The sequence below is a fragment of the Vespa mandarinia genome, chromosome 18 (assembly GCF_050613455.1).
Source record: "Vespa mandarinia isolate Hongniang chromosome 18, ASM5061345v1, whole genome shotgun sequence".
In the NCBI taxonomy this organism is placed as follows: domain Eukaryota; kingdom Metazoa; phylum Arthropoda; class Insecta; order Hymenoptera; family Vespidae; genus Vespa; species Vespa mandarinia.
The window spans coordinates 1700053-1722085 of NC_140827.1; the positions used below are offsets into that span (position 1 = coordinate 1700053).

The following is a 22033-nucleotide window of genomic DNA, read 5'->3' on the forward strand; positions in this document are numbered from 1 at the left end:
ATTTAACTGTATACTTTTTATTAAATCAGAATCAATGATTTGATTTATTTATTGATTTTTTTCTTCTTCCTTTTTCTTCTTTTTTTTTTTGTATCTTCTTTTATCTTTTTGTTTTTTTTTTTCTACTAAAAGATCTGAATAAAAATAAGGAAGAAACGTGTGTACACAAGTAAAAATACAACGCGTTACTAAATATAGGAAAAAAAATGAATTTTTTTTGGTAACATCAACGAGATACCGGAATACACAGATACAGCAGGATGCTGTGACAAGTTAGATAGGTCATCTCTGATAACGCGTATCACGAAAGGAGAACTGAATTCTCGATCTAGTTCGGCTGCTTTTGTATGAAGCCGCCAACACCGGCGTCTCAACGGCCGCAAAAACAGCCGCCGTGCATCGCCTTTTGCATAAAATTTAAATTTTTATCTTCCAAATTATTACAATACAATATTTAAGTGGTAAGAATTTGTTATAAATGAATTGAATGAAATTGTGATATTAATATTAATTAGATTTTTTACATGATTAATCTAATCACTATGATTTATGTGACACTATCGTGCCGCCGCAATCGCAACCACCGCCGGAGGCCGCAAGTTTCTAGCTTAGCCGCCAATGCGTATATGGACGTTTGTCTGCAGTCACCCCCATAAACCGCCTACTCTCATTTCATCACACATAGTAATTGTCTAGCCCCTTAATATGTCCTATTTTACATTAGAATACATGCTAATAAGTATAATGCAATGCCTACGATCGGCTTGCGAAACTCTGTATGTGTATCTTCACTTCTTTTAATTATCTTCAAGAAATCGATTGGAAAATAAATACTATTTTCTTTTTTTTTTTTTTTCTTTTTTTTATATGTATATAATAAACGATAAAATGATAACAATTAAATAGAAAATTTTCTTTTCTCGCCTTTGTCTATCTTATATTTTTTCTTTTTCTTTTCCTGCTTAAACGTAAAGTTTTTAATGAATTAGGCACGAATGAGGAAATAATAATTAGAAAGAATAACACAAGAGTGAATATATAAAAGAATTTAATTTCAAAATGATATTTTTTTTTTTTCTTTTGTTTATCCCAAAAAATTCATATTAAATGCATTTTAAATTAACATACAATACTTTATGTAACAATAAATTAATTGATACGTTATATAAAGGTATGATTAAAATAATTATCTTAAGACTTTGGTTTGACAATGATCTAGGATTACATTTGGAATTTCGTGAAATACATATGATCGAGGAATGCCTGAATATTTGACGAAAAGGTCCAAAAAATGTATACTAGCTGTTGATTCGCTTTCCGTCTCGCTTCCAACTTTTGTACTGAAACAAATATTTACTGATTAATATTATTTTTAATTGATAATTAATTCTTTATATTTATTTGTTTTTATTTTCTTACCTGTCTAATGTTACAAGAGAAAGTATATACATACAGATATATTTTACATAATTACATGTAATAGAAATATGGAATTGGCGAAGTACAGTTTGTATTCCAATAGCAAATGCCACAGCATCTAAAGGATCCTGTGATTTTTTACTTAAAAGACTCGCTGTAACAATGTATTATTATTAATATTAATTAATATAGAAATATAATTTTATTAATATTTAATAATAATACTTGAATATTAATTTTTATATATATATATATATATATATATATATATATATATATATATTTATATATATACCTGTATTTCTGCAATAATATAATTTGCCAAGTTGCGACACAGTAAATAGAAACATTACAAATGAAATGTTATTTACATGCGGAGGTTTAATATAAGATTTATTAAGAGGATCACTTATGCCAGCCCAATCTAATCTTAAACTAAGCTCGTGAAGTAATTGAATTTCCTCTGATTTTTTTATCTTCCTCTCGTCACTTAAATTATTCAATTTAATCTCGGACAATATTGCACTATGATTTACATATAAAAAAAAAAAAGATTAGTATATATATATACATACATGCATACATATATATATACACATGTGTGTGTGTGTGAGATTTTATATATAACTTCTTAATAATTTGTATAATAATAATAATAATAATAATAATAATAATAATAATAATAATAATAATAATAATAATAATAATAAACATACGTGTTTAATGTTTGCAATGCTGCTTCCATATGTTTTGCTTCAAATTTACAAGCAGTATTTAATTCATATGTTATTTTTCTTCTGAGTACTTGGTAATGACCTATCTTTAATATCCAATCTAATATTTGCAACCACATTTTATTTCCATATGTACCAACGACAGTCTGCAATTTTGTCATCATAGCTACGTATGTATAATAACATTATTAGTATAATTTTTAAAAGAAATATTTACTATTATTCTGAATCATACTGTGTCATACCTTTAGGATTTTCTACACCGTTTACAATTGTTAAACATTCATCTATTATAGAAGACCATTGTTTGTTACGCATTTCTTTCTCTATATAATTAATTACATTTTCCAATTCAATCACAATATAAAATGATATCAGTTTATCCATGCCTGCTAATCCTGGAGTACCTATTGCATCTAATATCATTGTAAAAACTTTGTAATTTAATACTTCAACTTGCGTCTTGATGTCATACCAAGCAAGTGTATGCTCTATGTAAACAGTATTTCTACAAATTATGTACAATATAGATTATTATATTTTATATATATATATATATATATATATATATATATATATATTTAATTTTATTTTTATTATATTTTTCTAATATTACCTAGGATCAGTAATACGAATAAGTTCACGAGTAAGCCTGCCAATAAAAGTTAAACAATTGTTTTCTGTTAATGAAACATGTTTCTCATTTGAAAAATATCTCCAGGTTTTTCCAGGAATCCAAGAAGATCCTCTTTGTTCTTCTTCAATTGCACTATCTATAATATAAATAATCTAAAAGAAATTTTTTTTTATGAGAGCAGGATAAGACAAATTGGAGTTATATTATTTTCTTAGAGGAATAGCCATTGATACTTACTTCTTCGTGCCATATTTTTAAACTATTGATATTTATGTAATCTTGAATATATTGAAAAGATTTACGATATCCATCCATAATGGAAGCTAAACTTTTTAATTTTTGAGGTAATGTTACCTAAAATAATTTACATATTGTAATAATTATAATAATGTTTCTAATATATAAAATGTTACATAAATCTATATTATACACACCTTTGATTTGGTATCAAAGATAAGACCATTTTGTAAGGCTAAAGTAACTTGTTTTACAAGTTCTTGGCGTATACCATCTTCTAAAAGACGATGTGAGTCCACTCTTAAAACACCTAATGAAACACTTCTTAAAGATAGTACTCCTTTTGTAAAGACCGACACAGCATAAGTCAATTTTGCCATCTACACAAATACATAATATTGCTTTTGATATTATTAACATTATCATTTTACATATATAAATAAATATATATGACACAAATATGTGTGTATGTGTGTGTGTATATGTTTGTGTCAGAAAAAAATAAAATATTGAATTTATAAAAATTTTACAATTTTCAATACCTGTAATCTATCATCTAATTGGGCATAATCTTTTAATTTATCTTTGGGTAATTTTGTTGGTATTTCTTTAAAAGCATTTGTTTCTAAATGTACTATCTGAGCAAGTAAACCAAACACTGTTTCAGGAATAATTTGCAACACTCTTCTAGCGTAACTTTCTAATTCTCTACTGTAATATTGAGACACAGATGATAAATCTGAACTACATGCTTGATTTATACGTAGTAATGGCGTCTCTAAAGCCGAAGCCATCTAAAAAGAAAATATTACGATTGTTACATTGTCCTTATTGTTTTCTTTTATATACATATTTTCTTACTTTTAAAAATAAAGCTTTCAATTTAATGACTGTCGGAGGATTCTTTTTTATACTAGATTGTATAACATCAGTAAAAGTTTCCATTATGTACCATGCATAACTGCAATCTGTTACTATGTTTAAATTTATTATAGTATCTTCTGCAATATTTCCTGTTCGTAACATATTATGTAATATCTCACGAGTATCCGATAAATATTGAGATACATGTAAATTATTTTCCAATTGATGGAATTCTAAAATCATTTAGAATTAAGACACAATTATATCTTTCATATTAAAAATTAAAATCATAATTAATCAATCCAAAATTTAATTTAGATTTTACCTTGCACATATTCTAATGCCTGTAATAGTTGAACAATTTTTCTGCTATCCTCTTGTTGTAAGGAATTAATATGTTTACTTATCTCCATAAACCATGCATGCAAATCTTGAATTTTTTCAATACCATCAAGAGATTTGTTATCACCAAATATCTGAGCTAAATCAATGATGCGTTTAACGCAAGCTTCTTTATCTCTAAGCCATTTAGTTTCTTTTCCAACTAGTAACTAATAACAAAAATAATTATTAATTGTACAAATTTGAAAGAAAAAATATTTTTATATAAATATACAATATTTCTCAATGTATCAGAAATGTTAAATAATTTATTAACCTCTTTATATGTCTGTTTAACATCTTGCTCAATTTGTGCTGTATTCAATAATAAACGAAGACAATTAATATCTGTATATTTACTTTCAGTTATAACAAGCTGTTGAAAAGAACGCGATCGTTTTGATAAATTTAAAGAAGTTGTATGTAATAAAATCCAGCGTAATGTTACATTACAATCTCGTACTAAATTCACTAATGATCCTATTGCATTTTCATCCAGAGTGCCAGCTAATTCTACTTCTTCAGTTTCACGTAACAAATCCTAGAATATGATACTAACAGTGTGAAGGTAAGACAACAGTGTAAAGTATAACTTCTAAAACAATATCTTTATAATTAAATTATTAATAACATTTTGCTTACCTCCATTCTTTGACCATGCTTTTGAGCTATGGATTTAATATTAGACGTTTCAAGATTATTATTAAGAGCTGTTCTTGCTGCTTTATATGGTGACCACCAATCTTTTAAATTAATAATTATACCCATGTAAATACTAATTACCCAATTGTCGGAAAAGAATTTATCTACAATTTCTCTCATTACTGCAGTTTGTGTATTTAATATTTCCGGTTTAAAACAAAGAATTATAACCAACATTGACGCTTGAGTTGAAAGAGCTGCATTTCTATATTCTGATTGATGATTATGAAAAGCAGGTCTTTGATTATATAGATCACCAAATCTTAAGCAACCAACAGCTCCTTCTATTAATGAATCATCTAATGGTATTCTCCTATGAAATAATTTTACATTTGTAAACTATATAATACTTATTATATATATATATCTATATATAACAAATTTTATATAATTATATATACATATATATATATATATATATATAACAAATTTTATATATATATATATATATACATATATATATATATATATATAAATATATATATATATATATATATATATATATATATAAATAAATTTATTTTTTCATATAAATAAAGACTATAAAGTCTAAAACAATACCTAAAATAATCTTCAGGATAATTAATTGGGCGTTTTCCTGATATTTTACTATACCCCGTTGAACGTAGTAACATGCAAATATCATCCACTTTAGTAGATGATGATTCCTGAGCATTATATCGGTAATAAGATACGAGTAAACATTCACGAATTCTTCCTTCAAAATGATAATCTACTAATAACAACATTACACCATATAAATACACTGCTTCACACTAAAAATATACAAATTCAAGAAAATACAAATTGATATAAAACATTATTTAATCCATTTAATTTAATTAAAATAAAAAGAATTATACCATTAATTGTTTTCCATCTTCAAACGACTCAACAGAACCAGAAGACTGATAATCTTCTTGATTTAACTTTTTAACATAAAAATTCAAATCTGTTATATATTTGTGTATACTTTCAAATGCCAGATAAAATCGTGCTAATAATTCAGAAAAATTATTTCTTATTTCTTCATCAGTTTCTTGAAGTGTCTGTAAATATACTTTACTATTATATATACATATACATATATATATATATATATATATATATATATATATATATATATATATATATATAACAAAGTTAATAAATACTTCATCAAAATATTACAATTAAACATCGATACTCAGATAAGTTTCTTATTGAAATATTTATTAAGAATACAATTTCAATAAATAAATTATAATTTGTTAAAACAATTGTAATATTACTTACTGGATCATCCTCAATTTTCTTTTCATACGTACTGGTTGCTTTAAAGTATGAAAAATCATTTATGATCGAACCATATTTTTGAATAACTTGTTTTGTATCCAAACTGTAAGAATAAAAATTACACGTTATATTTAATATATAATATATATATATATTTTTTTTTATCTCATATAGATCTATTAAATAAATATTACATTTATATATTTACTTATTATCTAATACCAAACAAGTATAAAACTAACCTAAAAATTGGTGGCACATAATCCTTCAAACGCATTAATTCTGCTATAATTGCATTTCCACGAGAAACTAATCGTAACAATGTTTGTCCACCGACATTATTAATAGCTAAGAAGTCGCCCATTCTTAATTTTATAAAGAAAAAAAAAATACTAAATGTCAAAACGATGATTAAAATATCAACGTAAACGTCCCGCTAATGTTTGGGTGTAGTGTCAACTACAATAGAATTGACATGATAAAAAATCAATAAGGATCGATCAATTATTATAATTATACCAATTACTAATGCTTATAATACAAATCAATTTTTTTTTCAAAAATAATATAAAATAAATATTACAAAGAAAAATTTACAATTCTTTATGCAAAATTTATGTATGAATAATTAATTTCTTTTTTAAAGTCTGCATTCTTAATAAAAACATCTTATCAATGATAAAATAGATATCATTAATAAATACATAAAAATATATGAATTAGTATAGTGAATGAATTTATATTGTTTCAATGAAAAAAAAAAAAAAAAAAAAAAAAAAAAAAAAAAAAAAAAAATACAAAAATAAATTATGACAATAATCATAAGAACAATTAAATTTATAGGTTAAATTTTTTTCAACTAATATATACATATGTTTCTCTGAAATTATTACAGATATATGATAATTAATGTACACGGAGTACAATAAATTAATATTTAAATAATAGTAGATTCGCTCAAACATTAAAAAGATGGTAATGCGCGAGAAACTTAAAATAAATTTAATATAAAATTTCAATATTTTATAATTTTAATCTCGGTACGGTTATTTAATATAAACATATATAATTTTTTTATTAACTTGATCGATTACCGGATCAGTTCTCCTTTGTAGTTCGACGAGTAAACATCAAATGTTTCTCAGAATATCTCTTACAAGTATCAACGAATATTTATATAAATATATTTTTATATCATACATTTTTTTTTATAATTTATACAGTTTCTTATTATAACAGTGACACTAATAATTTTGTTTTTATTTTTATGTTTCAGAACTTCATTGCAATCGCGTTCATAACAATGAAATAATCGAGTATTCCTATCATTAAAATAAAAATATTGCCAAGTAAAAGCAATGTTTATTCGTTCGCATTTTGCGATTTAAACGACAAGTATTTTTTGCATCGACTGCGTGCAACGCAGTCATTAGAGTCAGTGTTTGTTCGCAAAGTATTTTGTTCTTTTAACAATCGCACAGATTGTATTTATAAAAGACAGTAAAGTTAGCGAAGTAAATTCAGTGACAGTTCATTAATAAATAACTAGCGCTAATTAGATTCAGTGCATCACTGAAGAGAATCTCATTCAATTTCAATATCGATCTACTTCATTTTCAACCACCTACGAATCATTCCGCCTCGAATTTCAATCTAAATTATCGACAAGTGTTTTGGAGCCATCGCAGAACTTCTTAAGTAGTAAATAAATTTTTTAATCCTTTATTACTCAATCATGTCGAGGACAAAAGATTCAAATCGGTACGAGTGATTGATTGTAATTATTAGTTAAAGAGAATTGCATGACCACGAGTAAATTTTTTCGAAGATTTACTCGTGAATGATTTCTTATTTTTTGATATATTTATTAGATCAAAATAGAATCCTCTTGTTCAAACGCGTTTATAATTATTTGAGATTTTGATGAATATTTTAATGCACTTTTAAATATTTTTCTCGCGCAATAATAGTAAAGAATCGATATTCATAAGTTTTAATAAAGAATGAGCAAGAAAATATTCGCGATGGATAATACTCTGGATTACAAGTGAAATTGGTGGATGATTTTTTTATAATAATTAAAATTGTCGCTTGTAAGAAGGAGCGTTCAAAGGTTTGATTTATATCTTTAAATCACTATTAATTAAATATATTTATTCGATTTGAATTGATAAATAAGAAATTTCGATAGAATCATTGCTTTTGAAAGAGAAAAATCAAATAGAATATTTGTTAAAATACAAAGAGAGTTTTAGAGTCATATTCCGTAGTTCTATATGATAAATTAATGAATTTTTAGCTCAGGATTTTTAGCAATGAATATATTAATTCTAATTTGTCCTACGTTGCGAAAAGATATCTCTTAAAAAGATAGTAATCGATTTCTATTCAGAAACATAAGATTTATATTTTTCAGATATGTTAGAATTGTATTAAGATTTTCTTCCATATCTTAGAATTTGGAATCAAATTTCGTCGTTTTTGAGTGATAATCGATTAAATTAGGGTACGAAATAAAGAAGAGGCTATATACCGAAAAGGTCTTCACAAATTGTGGCTCAAAAGGGTAACTATAGACTACTGAGTTATTTTCGAAGGTTCATCAGAAACTTATGAGAATAGCTCTTAATCGTATTTTAATTTTACCATGTTATCACTTAAAATATTCTTATAGTGATATGGGTTTAGGGGTTGTAGGAATTTGAAAAATTTAAACGACGTAATGTTCCGTCTTCGATCCCACATTGTCACGCGTACGCGAATAGAATTATTTCATATTTTATGCATTTTTATTATTAAAATCGAGATATAAATTTTGCACATTTTCTCTTTTCTAAAGTTCAATTAAATTCATAATTTTATTTTAATAAAATCTATTTCTATATTAAAGTCATAGTCACGAAATGCATAAGACATAACAATTGTAAGGATCACTAATAGTGCATTGAATAAAGATGCACATGAAATTGAAACAAGGACGATGGGATATGTGCCAAGTTCTCTAAGTTTTGCCAAGCGTTATTAATATAATATATCTTTCTTTAAAAAAAAAAAAAAATAATATTTTTTTAGATCAGTATCCAGAATTTTTCATTTTCTTTTGCTTTTCTTCAATCAAATTAAATTCAGAATTTTTTCTTTTATATAATTAATATTATATATATATATATTTTTTTTCCTTATTTCTTTTCAAGTAGTTTCACGCAATGAGATCGCGAATTCGAGAAGGAATAATTAATGAATAAGATTATTTTACTAACATTTAAAGAATGTACGAAATACATGCAATAACTACTAACTAATATTTAAACAATAGAATATACTTAGAAACATTACAAAAATCATAAAACACGATCAATATAAAATAATATCAATTTAATCTTCCGACAAACATAAAATTGCAAACTCAGGAGTGAATAATTAACAAATAAAATTATTTTACTAACATTCGAACAATGTATATGAACTATACTAATTAAATACTACAACATTCTTAGCAACATTATAAAGATCATATACGTATGCTATCATATATTATCAATTAATATATATACTATCGATTTAAAATTGACATTTTACATTGCTAATCATAGTTGAATAGATAAATGAAAATTAAATATACTAGAATTCTAAAATAATTCCTTAAAGAAACGTGCAGAATATTTTTCTATCCCACTTATGCTTGTCCATTTTTCCTATTTATTTTTCTACTCTTATAAATTATTATCTACAAATCTCGAGTAGATCCATGGATGTAGATCTTTATGGAGATTATTGTTTACAGCATAATGTAAACCTACGTCTCTTTTCTTTTCTGTCTCCGGCTCTCTTTTCTATCTCATATTTTTTGTCTATTTTTTTTTCATCTTTTCTTCTTCTTTTCCAGTGATCATCCAGGGAATCATCGGCGAATCATTGAGGGATAAATTCTATCTGAGAGTTGAATGAGGGTCCGAAGTATTATCGAATGGCTCGATTTATCATAAATTTTTATACGAGAGGATACGAGTAGGATAGAGAGAACGGACATGATTCAAATTCCAATTTCGAGATTCATTTTATTTGCTCGAAAATTTGATTAGATTATCTCGCGATTGTAAATTTTAGAATAAAGTTATCGTTAACCTATGGATCTGCAGATACATTAATCTTCACGTGGTGAGATCTGGATCAATAGTAACTTATGACATATTTTATGTATAATATAGTAGTATAAATACTATCGAATGAATGGCTGCATCTTTCAATGTATTTTTAAAAATCCCTTCAATTTTAAATCTGATTAAATGACTTAAAGTACTAACACTATAAATTGCCAATAATACTTCTACAAACAAATAAATAAGATATAATTAAATTTAAAGATAATTTCTTTAAATTCATAAATTAATATACTAATTATCATATGTTTAATTATATTTATTATTATATATATATATAATATCGACATCGTAATTTAGTACGGATCACTTGAAGATAATATTATTATTAAAGAATGATATAAATATGACAAATTAAGATAATGTCAGTCTATTAACGCTATTTACTTTAATCTATAAGAAAACAATCGTTCTTTATGCGTGAGAGGGATATAATAAATAAACTTATATTATATCGATAAGATAAACGCATGATGGTAATAGTGTTCCCTGCTCGCGTTTGTAGTTCATATTTTGTCCGTAAATGTCGCTGTAGTCATAAACGCTTCAAAAAAGATTTCAGACAACATGAATAATTTTAAAAATGGAGATGGTAAACCATGTGATACTGTTGCACAATAATCCTTACATCATAATCAAAAACATTAGTCTACGCGCTGATGTTTCCTGACTAATCTTATTAGAGTTTAATAGCTCGAATGATTCATTTAAATAAATTGTTTTAAATTCATTTATTATATATTTTCTTTTTTTTCCTTTTTTTTTCTTTTTTTACGGAAACTTAAATATTTAATACATGAACCTAGATTATACAATTAGCAACGAATATGAAAGTATTACATTTTAAAACAGATTCTTGATATCTATTTCGAGTTATATGCAGTGCGTTAATCGTTTATTTATATCACATTGGTGTACCACTTTACCCGTTGATCTACAACTATGTTTAAACGTAGATTAAAAAATAGAAATTTCCTAATTTTGTGTTAAATAAGCTCGAAATTATGGACGAAATATCTTTTCGCATATCAAATCATCTAGAAAGATTACAGGTATTTTTCTTTCATTATAAAACAATTTTTGAAATGTATTTATTAATTTATAATTACTTGACATAATTATACGTTTTTTGAATTATTATGAATTTGGAATATTATTTTATATTATTTTGAATATATTATCTTTAACTCGTTTTTAGTTTATGAGTTTTATTTATTTGAATTTGTAACATTAAATTTAAATTTCTAATAAAAGAAAAAAAGTAATAATTTGCAAATTTAATAAATAATATTATTTACTTATTTTTTTCATATTTATTTCTATAATGATAATATATATGTATATATGTATATATATATTATATATACATATATATTATTAATATATATTATTATTATTATTATTGTTATTATTATTATTATGATTATTATATAATAGAAAAATATTTCTCATGTCTGGAAGTATAAAAATATTTAAAAAGAAATTTGGGATAAGGTTCAAACATCTTTAGTGATTCAACAAGGACAACAATGGATTTCTACGTTCTTAACACATTGTCAAAGATACATTCAAGAGTTATATAGAGACCAACATGTACAGCGAATAAAAGATATCATACACAATCTGATAATATATATTGAAAAATGTTGGGAACAGTTACGTTTTCAATATTATTCTATTCATGTTAATTCTACACAATTTTATCGACAACTAGTAGGAATATTTAATAATGAAGGTATGATATTTATTTATTTATACCCTAAAAACATCATAATTTTTATATAATATATAATAAAAGAAAATGTTTATAAAAGATTATTTGCAATAATTTTCTGATATATATATATATATATATTTATTTATTTATTTATTTTTTAAATAATAACTATCTGTTTCAGTCACACGAAGAGAGATTATATTTTGTCTAGCAGGTATAACTATAGGTACATTAATAGGTTATAGCATAGGCAGGAATTGGATTTATTATTCCCACCATATGCATCATATAAAAGCTATTATATGTCACCATTATATAGGTATCGAGGTATATTGTAAACAATATATATATATATATAATTAACAAAAGCTTCGATATGTAGAGATACATGTATAAATATTACTATATTTAATATAGGGTGTTTCAATGATAGATGATGCAGAGATGCCAATGATTAAAAAATCTAATGACTTATTGATACAAGTTAAAGCTGCTTCAGTCAATGTCGTTGATACAAAAATATGTTCTGGTTATTCGAAAACTTATAGAAGACTTCTAAATTCTGGAGTAAGAAAATATTAATTATATGTATTCAATGATTTCGTGTTATTTTTCAATTTTCTTATATTCAATGTAGTATGTTATTCCAATATTGAGTTTTCTGTTTTTAGAGGTATAAAGAAATTCCAGTAATATTAGGTAGGGATTGTTCAGGTATAGTTATAGACATTGGACAAAGAGTTATTAATTTTGATATTGGTGATGAAGTATTTCTTGCTGTACCTTCATGGGCACCTGGTACAATGGCAGAATATATAGTTGTACCAGAAAGCCAAGCAGTTAAACGGCCTAAACGATGTACTTATGAAATAGCTGCAAGCATTCCTTATAGTGGTTGCATGGCATGGGATGCTTTAGTTAATAAGTCTGTTATTAAAGAAGGCAATGCAAAAGGACAAAGGTAATGGAAAAAGTAATTATTAAAAGAGATTTAATTGAATCAAAATAATTTTGGTAAAAAAATGTTAAGTTTCTCTATTAAATTTATAAGATTATCATACTTTTAATAAAATAATTAAACTAATATTTTTACAGAGTACTTATATATGGAGGAAATACTCCAGTTGGATGTATTTTAATTCAACTTGTAAAATTATGGGGTGGTCATGTAGTAACAGTATCTAGAAAAAATGCTGTACCTGTAATGAGAGCTTTAGGTGCTGATGAAGTTTTATTATTAGACGAATTAAATATTGAGAAGGAGTTAGAATTGCATGAAAAGTATGATATGATAATAATAAAAAAAAAACTGTTATAATGTAATCAAAAATTAATACCGAAATTTTTTAGATATAATGCAATTTTTTATACCTGTGGTTCATCAACGGAATCTCATGTATTAAAGAAATATTTACATCCTTATGGTTCTTACGTGACAACAATGCCTGAACATTTAACATCAGATTCATTGGGATTTATATCAGGAAGTATATTTTCTGGATGTGTACGCATTAAATTATTGGTGCAGGTATTTAAATAATGATTATTTATATCATTATAAAATAATATAAATTTATTATTATTAAATTATTATTAATTGTTTTTAGTATATATTTGGTTGTAATATACATCAATGGAAAGAAGGTTCCAAAATAAAAGCAGAATACTTACAAGCATTATCAGAATTAACTGATGCAGATGAAATACAACCTGTTGTTGATAGAGTTTATGCACCTCATAATATCGAAGAAGCATTACATCATATATTAGATCCTGAAGCTATTGGAAGTACAATCATTAAATTTTAAAAATAGATTATCTTCATTTGTTAAACAAAAATATTTGTTGTTTATCAAATGTTACTTTTAATCTAGTAGTATAACTTACTATTTTTTTAATTTCCATATTATTGTCATTTGAAAATAATTGTTTTTATTAAAACATTAAATATGTTATCGAATTATATTATATAAAAAAAAATAATCATTACAATGCTGCCAAAGTTAAGACTGATGACATAAATATATAAAAATAAGAACACATTTTATTCCTTTAAATTTGCTTTGCACAAATAATAATTGCAAAAGGGATAAAAAGACAATAAATTGTAAGATTAAAAAAGAAACGAATAAGAAGATACTTGAAAAAAGGAAGTTTACATTTATTGATATAGATATTCTCTTATATCAGACTATTAAACCATTATTGAGATATACTTTACAAAATATGTAAATTGTAGATATATATATAAATTTGGAACACTTAATAAATAAATAAATCATATAAATGTATTGTTTTTAATTGAATGAATTATTACCAGATGGATAATAGATATTAGACATAAAAAAAAAAGGTATAATTTAAAACGTTTATATTGAGATATAATAATCATTATCATATTAATTATTTCATTTCATTTTGCTTTTCCTTTGAACTTGCTATTACCAGCAGTTTTACCTTTTTTAGTTGTTCCTTTCTTTTCTTCCGCCTATTAATATATATAAATTTATATTATTGACTTGATTATTTAATATTTAGTCGAATTAATTGATTTAGAAATTTACCTTACGCTTTTGTGGATTTGGACTTGTAACTGGTAATACTTTAAAATATGAATCAAGTCTACCTTGAGTTGTTGTGTTACGAGCTTTAAATAATTTTTTTGCACCACTTCTAACACGATCTTCATTAAATTGTTTGTCACCGCATAAAAATTTCACTAAACCGTCTTCATCTGGTTCTGACCATTTCAGCTTATGAAATGAAATAAAACTTGTTTGAAGTATCATGTATATGAAAAATATGAATTTTACATTTCTATTATTTTACCTCAATATCATCGGTACTTGCCACATCTGGATTTTGAAATAATAATCTTGCTTGCTGATAATTCCAATCTTCTGGTATAGTATATTTTTTTGTATCCAATTTTTCTATAATTGTTTCAAGAGATTTATGCACTTTGATCAATTCTATTGCTCTTTTAGGGCCTATTCCTTTGATACTATTTGTATAATCACAACCCAACATAATGCAAAGGTCAATAAACTGAAAATTCATATGAAATAACAAATCAATTAATTAATTTAAAAAAATATTTGAATAATAAAAAATATCATAATAGAAATACTTTACTTCATCCTTATTCAATTCTAAACCCTCTAATACTTTATCATAATGAAATTCTTGAACAGGCATCTTTCTAGCTTCACTGAAAGTCAAACGACGCAATAAAACATCGCATCCAAAAGTAAGAGCATCCATATCTTCGGTTGCAGTTGCATAAACTTTTCCAGCTTTTACCAAAGCTGCACATTGAGCTTCAGCTTCGCATGGAGCCTTCCAATAAAAATATTATACCAATAAGGATCTTATTTGTACTTATAACTTATTTAATTTACTTACATCAACATATGGTATACCCATTAATTTAAGTAACTGCTTAACTTCTTCTGTATGAGTTTTTGTAACTTTAACCAGTCTTCTATTAAATTTATTAACATCCTCGACATTTCCTTATTAATAAAGAATAATAAAATAAATACAATAAATAGTACATATAATTTTTTACAATGAATATATACACACACACAACTGCTACTTCGGCAACTGCTACTTACCTGCTTCTTCGGCAGCTTGTAACAATTTCTGCGCTTCGTCTCTTCTTTCAGCTCGTTTTGCAAGTTCTCCACCTTTTAAATCTGGTGGTTTCCCATCAAAAACATATACAGGTTTTATACCTTGTTCTACCAAACGTATAGTACGATAGAATGTTCCCATTAAATGACTACTCTCAAAAAACAACATCAAATATATTAAAATATTTTAAATAAATAAATACTTAATTTAATATATTGAATTACTTTATAATACCTTGTTGTTTCACCATCAGCTGATGTAAGCTGTGATCCTTCACTCCGAACAGCGACCAGAAATTGATATAAACACATGGATGCATCTATAGCTATTTTTCTACCTAATAAAAATAGAAAAAAATAAATTAATAAAACAAACTATTTTTATATCTATAAACAATGTAATATTAACGTACCAAAATAATGTTTCAGTTCTCGTTCCTTGATTGCACTAGGTGCTATGTCTGCTATTAGTTTTGATAAGCCCAAAATACCCATCTCGAAATAATCGATGATAAAGATTTTCTTTATATAAAAAAAAAATTAATTTACCACAAAATCTTAACTATTTTCATTTACCGAAGTTTATAGCATGTACCATAAGTATTAGCAAGTTTTCCCGCCATAATTTTTTATAATGGCCGAATATACATGGTGGCCAACTTTAAAACATTTAGGAAATATTTGGGAAAAAAAAGAAATTTAGGAAACATTTAAAAATCTCTTATGTGATCTTTCAAAAAATAATAATTAATAAATACATACAAATAAAATTAAAAGACGAGCTCGTTTCCATTCTATCTATGGAATAGAACAATATAAAAGTTTATTTTTTCTTAATTTTTTTTTTTTTTTTTCTTTTTTTTTTTACAGAATATTATAAAATGTTATTTTCTTCATTATTTACAATTGTATCCCAATGTTTTTTTTTAAGTCTTTTTAAGCACTTTTCATAAAAATTAACTGATTTGGAATCAAAGAACGCATTCAAATTTCTTATTTCGTTAACGAAATTGTTTGTTCCTTAAACTCTGTGTTCCATTCATCTGAAGAGATGGTAATTCAAATAAACGATGTACGGCGAATATGAAGAGTGTGATGAAAATCTCCCAATTCAGTTTCTGAATTTTATCTTGAATCATTTTAAATGCCTGAAAATACGCATTACAATTCATGCAGCACCCAAATATCCATTCTATTCATTTTCCCGATGCGTTTTAAGTGTTCTTGTACTGTGGGCCGCCAGGTCATTGCTCTCTGATAATTCTTCAATGATTAATCGTGGATCTGATTCAATGAGGGATTTTAGAATATCATCATCGAAATTTGAAGATCTTCCTTTTAGGGATATCTTTTAAATCTCTAATGCCCAATTAAAATTTTCAATACTCAAAGTTGATATATGTTAATTGTTACAACTTGATCATAAATTGTTAAATGTTAATTGTTACAACTTGATCATTAATTTTAGTAGCCTTTATGGCATTTGAAACACTCATTGTAAAAGACTAATATACAATGTCCAACATTAGTTTTGTCTCCTCTAGGTCTGGATATTTTATTTTTAATAATAAAATCATATTTATTGTACAAAAGATAAAAAGTTAAACAATAGAACCATGAAATAAAAAATTCACGAAGATGCTTATTGTACTGTGCTTAGGCATAAACTAACTTCAAATAGTACTATGTAAAATAATAGGTTTCTTTTCGTTAGTACTAATATAATATAATAATAAAAATAACGATAAAAAGGAGTAGAATATACTACTTATCTCTATATATTTCTCTCTCTCTCTCTCTCTCTCTCTCTCTCTATATATATATATATATATATATATATATATATATATATATACATTCTATAAGATTAAAGAAATATATTAATATGAGAAACTGAAAAGTTTAACCTATAATTATTTACTTTCACCATATAAAAAAAATATAACTACGTAAATTTCATATAGCAATTATTAAACGCTTATAGTTCATATTTTGTCTATCTGGCGCTGAAGTCACACACGTTTCGAACAAGAAGGTAACGAACGTATACTTTAAATGACTTACTTTATTTATTCTAATTTTTAAAAAATTTAATTCCTATTATGTATTTCTTAAGGTTTTTATAATATTTGAATACCTCCTATATATAAATATATCTGTTAATAATTTTTTTATGTATATTTTTATATACCTTTATATCCACGTGTTTTTATACATCTCATAACCTCAATTATACTGATTTGAATTTAATTTATAAAAAAAGAAAAAAAAAACAAAATGGTATTCAATTGTGATTTAATAAAAACTATAGAAGATGACGAAGAAGTGCCAGATTTTTCAGAGAAATCAGACGAAGAAGATGATGTAAGTTTGTAACGATTTGTTATTTTACATTTGTCTTTCATATGTATTAATATATATACATTTTATATGTATTAAGAATTAAATTCTTTACAATATAATTTTCTATTTTTTTTAATATTTTAATCTTTTTAATAGTTTCAGCCTCGCAAACAAAAAAAGCAAGAGAAAAAGGACTTTGCTATGGATTTTGAATTTGTAAATAATACTTCTGAATACAATCAAGATACCTGGAATGATTTAAATAAATATATTAAAAGAAAAGCTAAAAGTAAATTAGATGATAAAATAAACAGTATTAGGAAACAAAAGGAAACAGAGGTATATAGAATGAAAAAGTAAATAGGTTTAGAAACATATTTATATTATTGTTTTTCTCTCAGAATGGAAATATCAATGATAATGATAACAAAAATAAAACAGAAATTTATGAAGAAGATAATGAGTTTTCGTTGTCTGAGGATGAACTCAAAAAAGGTAAATAAAATAAAAATTTTGTTTTTATATAAAGAATGAAAAGTAATCCTTATTTAAAAGAAAAAAAAAAGTAATAAAAAGTAATAAAAAAGAATAAAAAGTAATTCCTATTTTGCTAGATGCATTTAAAACCAAACAGAGGAAAGGTAAAAGGAAAGACACTACTAAAGAACAGAATGAAGAAACAATTAATTTTGAAGAATTTACAAATGTCGATTCTTATGTGTCTTTTCAACAAATGAATTTATCTAGACCCTTATTAAAGGTATAGAATATAAATATTTAAAAATTAATAATTGTATTTATATATAGAATGAAAATGGAAGAATGATTTCATTATTATTACAGGCAATAACGACAATGAATTTTGTCCATCCAACACCTATTCAAGCAGCTACAATACCATTTGCTTTAATGGGACGTGATATATGTGGTTGTGCAGCAACAGGTACTGGGAAAACTGCAGCTTATATGCTACCAACTTTAGAAAGATTATTGTACAGACCTTTGAATGGTCCTGCTATTTCACGAGTTTTAGTACTTGTACCAACAAGAGAACTTGGAGTTCAAGTATATCAAGTTACAAAACAATTATCACAATTTACGACAATCGAAATAGGATTATCTGTTGGTGGATTAGATGTAAAAATTCAAGTAAGTAAATTATATTGTATAATGTATATATATATTTAACATAGTAAATAAACAAGTTAAATATAATAAATATATATTATATAATATACTACATGTTCAATTAGGAAACTGTATTGCGAAAAAATCCAGATATTGTAATTGCAACTCCTGGAAGATTGATTGATCATTTAACAAATACACCAACTTTTTCTTTGGATAGCATAGAAGTGCTTATTTTAGATGAAGCAGACAGGTATTTAAAAAATAAAATATATTGTTCTACATTTAAAAGATATTTTTTGTTATTTACTTAATTTAAAATTATATATATATATATATTGCTTTTAGAATGTTGGATGAATATTTTGCTGAACAAATGAAGCATATTATAAAGCAATGTTCAAGAAACAGACAAACTATTTTATTCTCAGCCACTATGACAGAGGAAGTTAAAGATCTGGCTACTATGTCGTTAGACAAACCTGTGAAAGTATTTGTGGACAGTAATCAAGAAGTTGCATTTAATTTACGACAAGAATTTATTAGGTAAATAGTTTTATTATTTTCTATATATACATACATATATACGTAAACAACTAACTTATATTACAGAATACGCAAAGAAAGAGAAGGTGATCGTGAAGCAATATTAGCAGCTTTAATTTGTAGGACATTTCATGATCACACTATGGTTTTTGTACAAACTAAAAAACAAGCTCATCGATTACATATTTTATTAGGATTATTAGGCATAAAAGTAAGCATGTTTCAGTACTAAATTGAAAACTATTTTTTTTTTACAAAAAAAAATATATATATAAAAATTTTCCAATTTAAAAACTTTTTTCTGGTATCTAATCAGGTTGGAGAACTTCATGGCAATCTTACACAACCTCAAAGATTAGAAAATTTAAGAAAATTCAAAGAAGAAGAAATAGATATTCTGTTAGCAACCGATGTTGCAGCTAGAGGATTAGATATAAGCGGTGTGAAAACAGTAATTAATTTTGTAATGCCTGTTACCATAAAACATTATATCCATAGGTATAACATTTAACAATTTTAGAGACATATACTGCATTTCTAATTTCTATTAAAAATTAAAATTAAAAATTGTAGAGTCGGAAGAACAGCCAGAGCAGGTCGTGGAGGAGTATCAGTATCATTAGCTGGTGAACAAGAACGTGGTTTAGTGAAAGAAATTATTAAACAAGCGAAGAATCCTGTAAAAAATAGGATAATACCTCCGGATATAATAGACAAATATAATAAAAAATTACAATCTTTAGAACCTGATATGGAAAGAATATTACAAGAAGAGAAGAACGAAAGGGAACTTGCCAAAATAGAAAATCAAGCAAATCGCGCTGAAAATTTACTTAAAGGTTCAGACGACAAGAATCATAGAAGTTGGTTTCAAAGTGCTAAGGAAAGGAAACGTGAGAAAGGTAATTTGAATTTTTCTTTTTGCTTTAATGAAAGTATAATTATAATGAACACAGTTTATTATAGAAAAATTTTTATATTTTAGAAAAATTGTCTTTAACGACGAAACAACCACGTAAGAAAAAAGATAAAGAGGAAAAAGAATTTTCCAATGTAGTAGAAGAAAAGAAAAAAAATGCGAAAAAAGAACAACATAAAGAAACAGCCGAAGATAGAGCGAACAAAGAGTTAGAGAAGATAGCAGCGTATCAAGCAAGAATAGCTAAACAAAAATCTAAAGCAAAAAAAATTAGAACTGTTGTAGATAAAAGTGGATATAATGTGAATAATAAAGGTATAGAGTTTTATTATCAATCAAATTTCCATTCGTAAAAATGTTGTTTAATTTATATCTATATATAAAATAACTTAAAACATTCTGTATATAATATAACTTAAGACATTTGTTCCTTTGTTCCACAGGATCCAAAAAACGATCACGATCTTCATTTGCTGATGATTTGACAGATACTAGCAATAAAAATGTAAAAAGAATGCGTTATGAGTAAGTAAACTACATATTTACATATATTTATATAACAATATGTATATAAAAATATAGAGAAACTAAAATTACAATATTTATATTTTTCAGAGCAAATAAGAAACAAAAATCTAATCCATTGGCACGAAAATCAAATGTTCTTGGAGGAAAAAATCAAAAGAAAAAATTAAGGACACGTTAAATTGTAAATATATTTGTAATAATAATATTGTATTAATAAAATTAAAAAACACATATGTCACTTTTAATTATTTATTTTATTATATAATCATTACAATACTTTAGTTATGTCACAAATTGACAGATGAATAGCACTGATTATTTTAATTGGTTTTTGATCAGTATGTATGGATAATGTATGACCATTTTTTGTAAAAACTGCAGTACTATGCATCATTATATTGAAGATATTACAGCACCTAAGAAAGTAATATTAACTTATATAAGATCTGTGGTTAAAGATGAGCGTACAAATTATTTTGGTGATCAAAAAATTTAATATAGATATGTATCTATTATGAAATAAAACATCTTTAAAAATTATATCTACATCAATTGCAAGACTATAACTTCAAAGAAACTTGTGTTGATATATTGTGATATGAAATAGTTATCGATATACATCCACAAGTTTACAATAAAAGCAATACCCTCAAATATATTTGATTAAAAAGCCTAAGTTATACTTGAAATGTATGGTTTATCATTAATGGCGTATAAAATAATATTTAATATAATTATTGTAATTAATATTACCCTAAAATGCGAATTTATAATTTGCAGAAGAAATGTAACATTAGAACTCTTC

The 22033-nt window shown here is 25.1% G+C and overlaps 4 protein-coding genes and 1 long non-coding RNA gene across 7 annotated transcripts; 3 read left to right on the forward strand and 2 right to left on the reverse strand.

Annotated features, from left to right (window-relative positions):
• Window positions 1–1031: 1031 nt before the first annotated feature.
• Strump (WASH complex subunit strump) lies at window positions 1032–6716 on the reverse strand. Its single transcript, XM_035874386.2, has 17 exons — window positions 6492–6716; window positions 6250–6352; window positions 5838–6023; window positions 5536–5750; window positions 4915–5287; window positions 4550–4813; window positions 4217–4442; window positions 3889–4124; window positions 3570–3821; window positions 3225–3407; window positions 3028–3144; window positions 2770–2942; window positions 2399–2661; window positions 2136–2319; window positions 1715–1944; window positions 1420–1573; window positions 1032–1340 (listed from the first exon to the last, which is right to left on the reverse strand). The coding sequence occupies exons 1-17, from the start codon at window positions 6611–6613 to the stop codon at window positions 1187–1189; spliced, it is 3435 nt and encodes a 1144-aa protein (XP_035730279.2). The 5' UTR covers window positions 6614–6716; the 3' UTR covers window positions 1032–1186.
• On the forward strand, window positions 6258–10608 carry LOC118445235 (uncharacterized). The gene is made up of 3 exons (XR_014983247.1): window positions 6258–6354; window positions 7526–7950; window positions 10136–10608. It is a non-coding gene; the product is annotated as an uncharacterized LOC118445235 (long non-coding RNA).
• Window positions 10609–11398: 790 nt separating this feature from the next.
• LOC118445222 (NAD(P)H oxidoreductase RTN4IP1, mitochondrial) lies at window positions 11399–14242 on the forward strand. The gene is made up of 8 exons (XM_035874369.2): window positions 11399–11461; window positions 11904–12144; window positions 12308–12453; window positions 12544–12693; window positions 12798–13087; window positions 13222–13407; window positions 13477–13654; window positions 13734–14242. Exons 1-8 carry the CDS (start codon window positions 11414–11416, stop codon window positions 13932–13934), a joined length of 1440 nt encoding a protein of 479 aa, XP_035730262.1. The 5' UTR covers window positions 11399–11413; the 3' UTR covers window positions 13935–14242.
• A 155-nt stretch (window positions 14243–14397) lies between these two features.
• Fen1 (Flap structure-specific endonuclease 1) lies at window positions 14398–16599 on the reverse strand. 2 transcript variants are annotated; one of them, XM_085662495.1, is made up of 8 exons: window positions 16178–16599; window positions 16000–16102; window positions 15747–15827; window positions 15532–15641; window positions 15262–15465; window positions 14956–15174; window positions 14691–14879; window positions 14398–14614 (listed from the first exon to the last, which is right to left on the reverse strand). In XM_085662495.1, exons 2-8 carry the CDS (start codon window positions 16082–16084, stop codon window positions 14540–14542), a joined length of 963 nt encoding a protein of 320 aa, XP_085518621.1. In that variant the 5' UTR covers window positions 16085–16102; window positions 16178–16599; the 3' UTR covers window positions 14398–14539. The 2 variants fall into 2 exon arrangements, with proteins under 2 accessions (XP_085518621.1, XP_035730263.1); XM_035874370.2 differs by having other exon boundaries at window positions 15747–15913; window positions 16178–16591.
• A 1171-nt stretch (window positions 16600–17770) lies between these two features.
• Window positions 17771–21477, forward strand: Rs1 (Dead-box helicase Rs1). 2 transcript variants are annotated; one of them, XM_085662454.1, is made up of 14 exons: window positions 17784–17799; window positions 17881–18128; window positions 18264–18446; window positions 18509–18602; window positions 18722–18867; window positions 18951–19256; window positions 19361–19488; window positions 19584–19781; window positions 19848–19992; window positions 20098–20279; window positions 20355–20683; window positions 20767–21015; window positions 21144–21225; window positions 21316–21477. In XM_085662454.1, exons 2-14 carry the CDS (start codon window positions 18042–18044, stop codon window positions 21404–21406), a joined length of 2220 nt encoding a protein of 739 aa, XP_085518580.1. In that variant the 5' UTR covers window positions 17784–17799; window positions 17881–18041; the 3' UTR covers window positions 21407–21477. The 2 variants fall into 2 exon arrangements, with proteins under 2 accessions (XP_035730261.2, XP_085518580.1); XM_035874368.2 differs by having other exon boundaries at window positions 17771–18128.
• The last annotated feature ends 556 nt before the right edge of the window (window positions 21478–22033 follow it).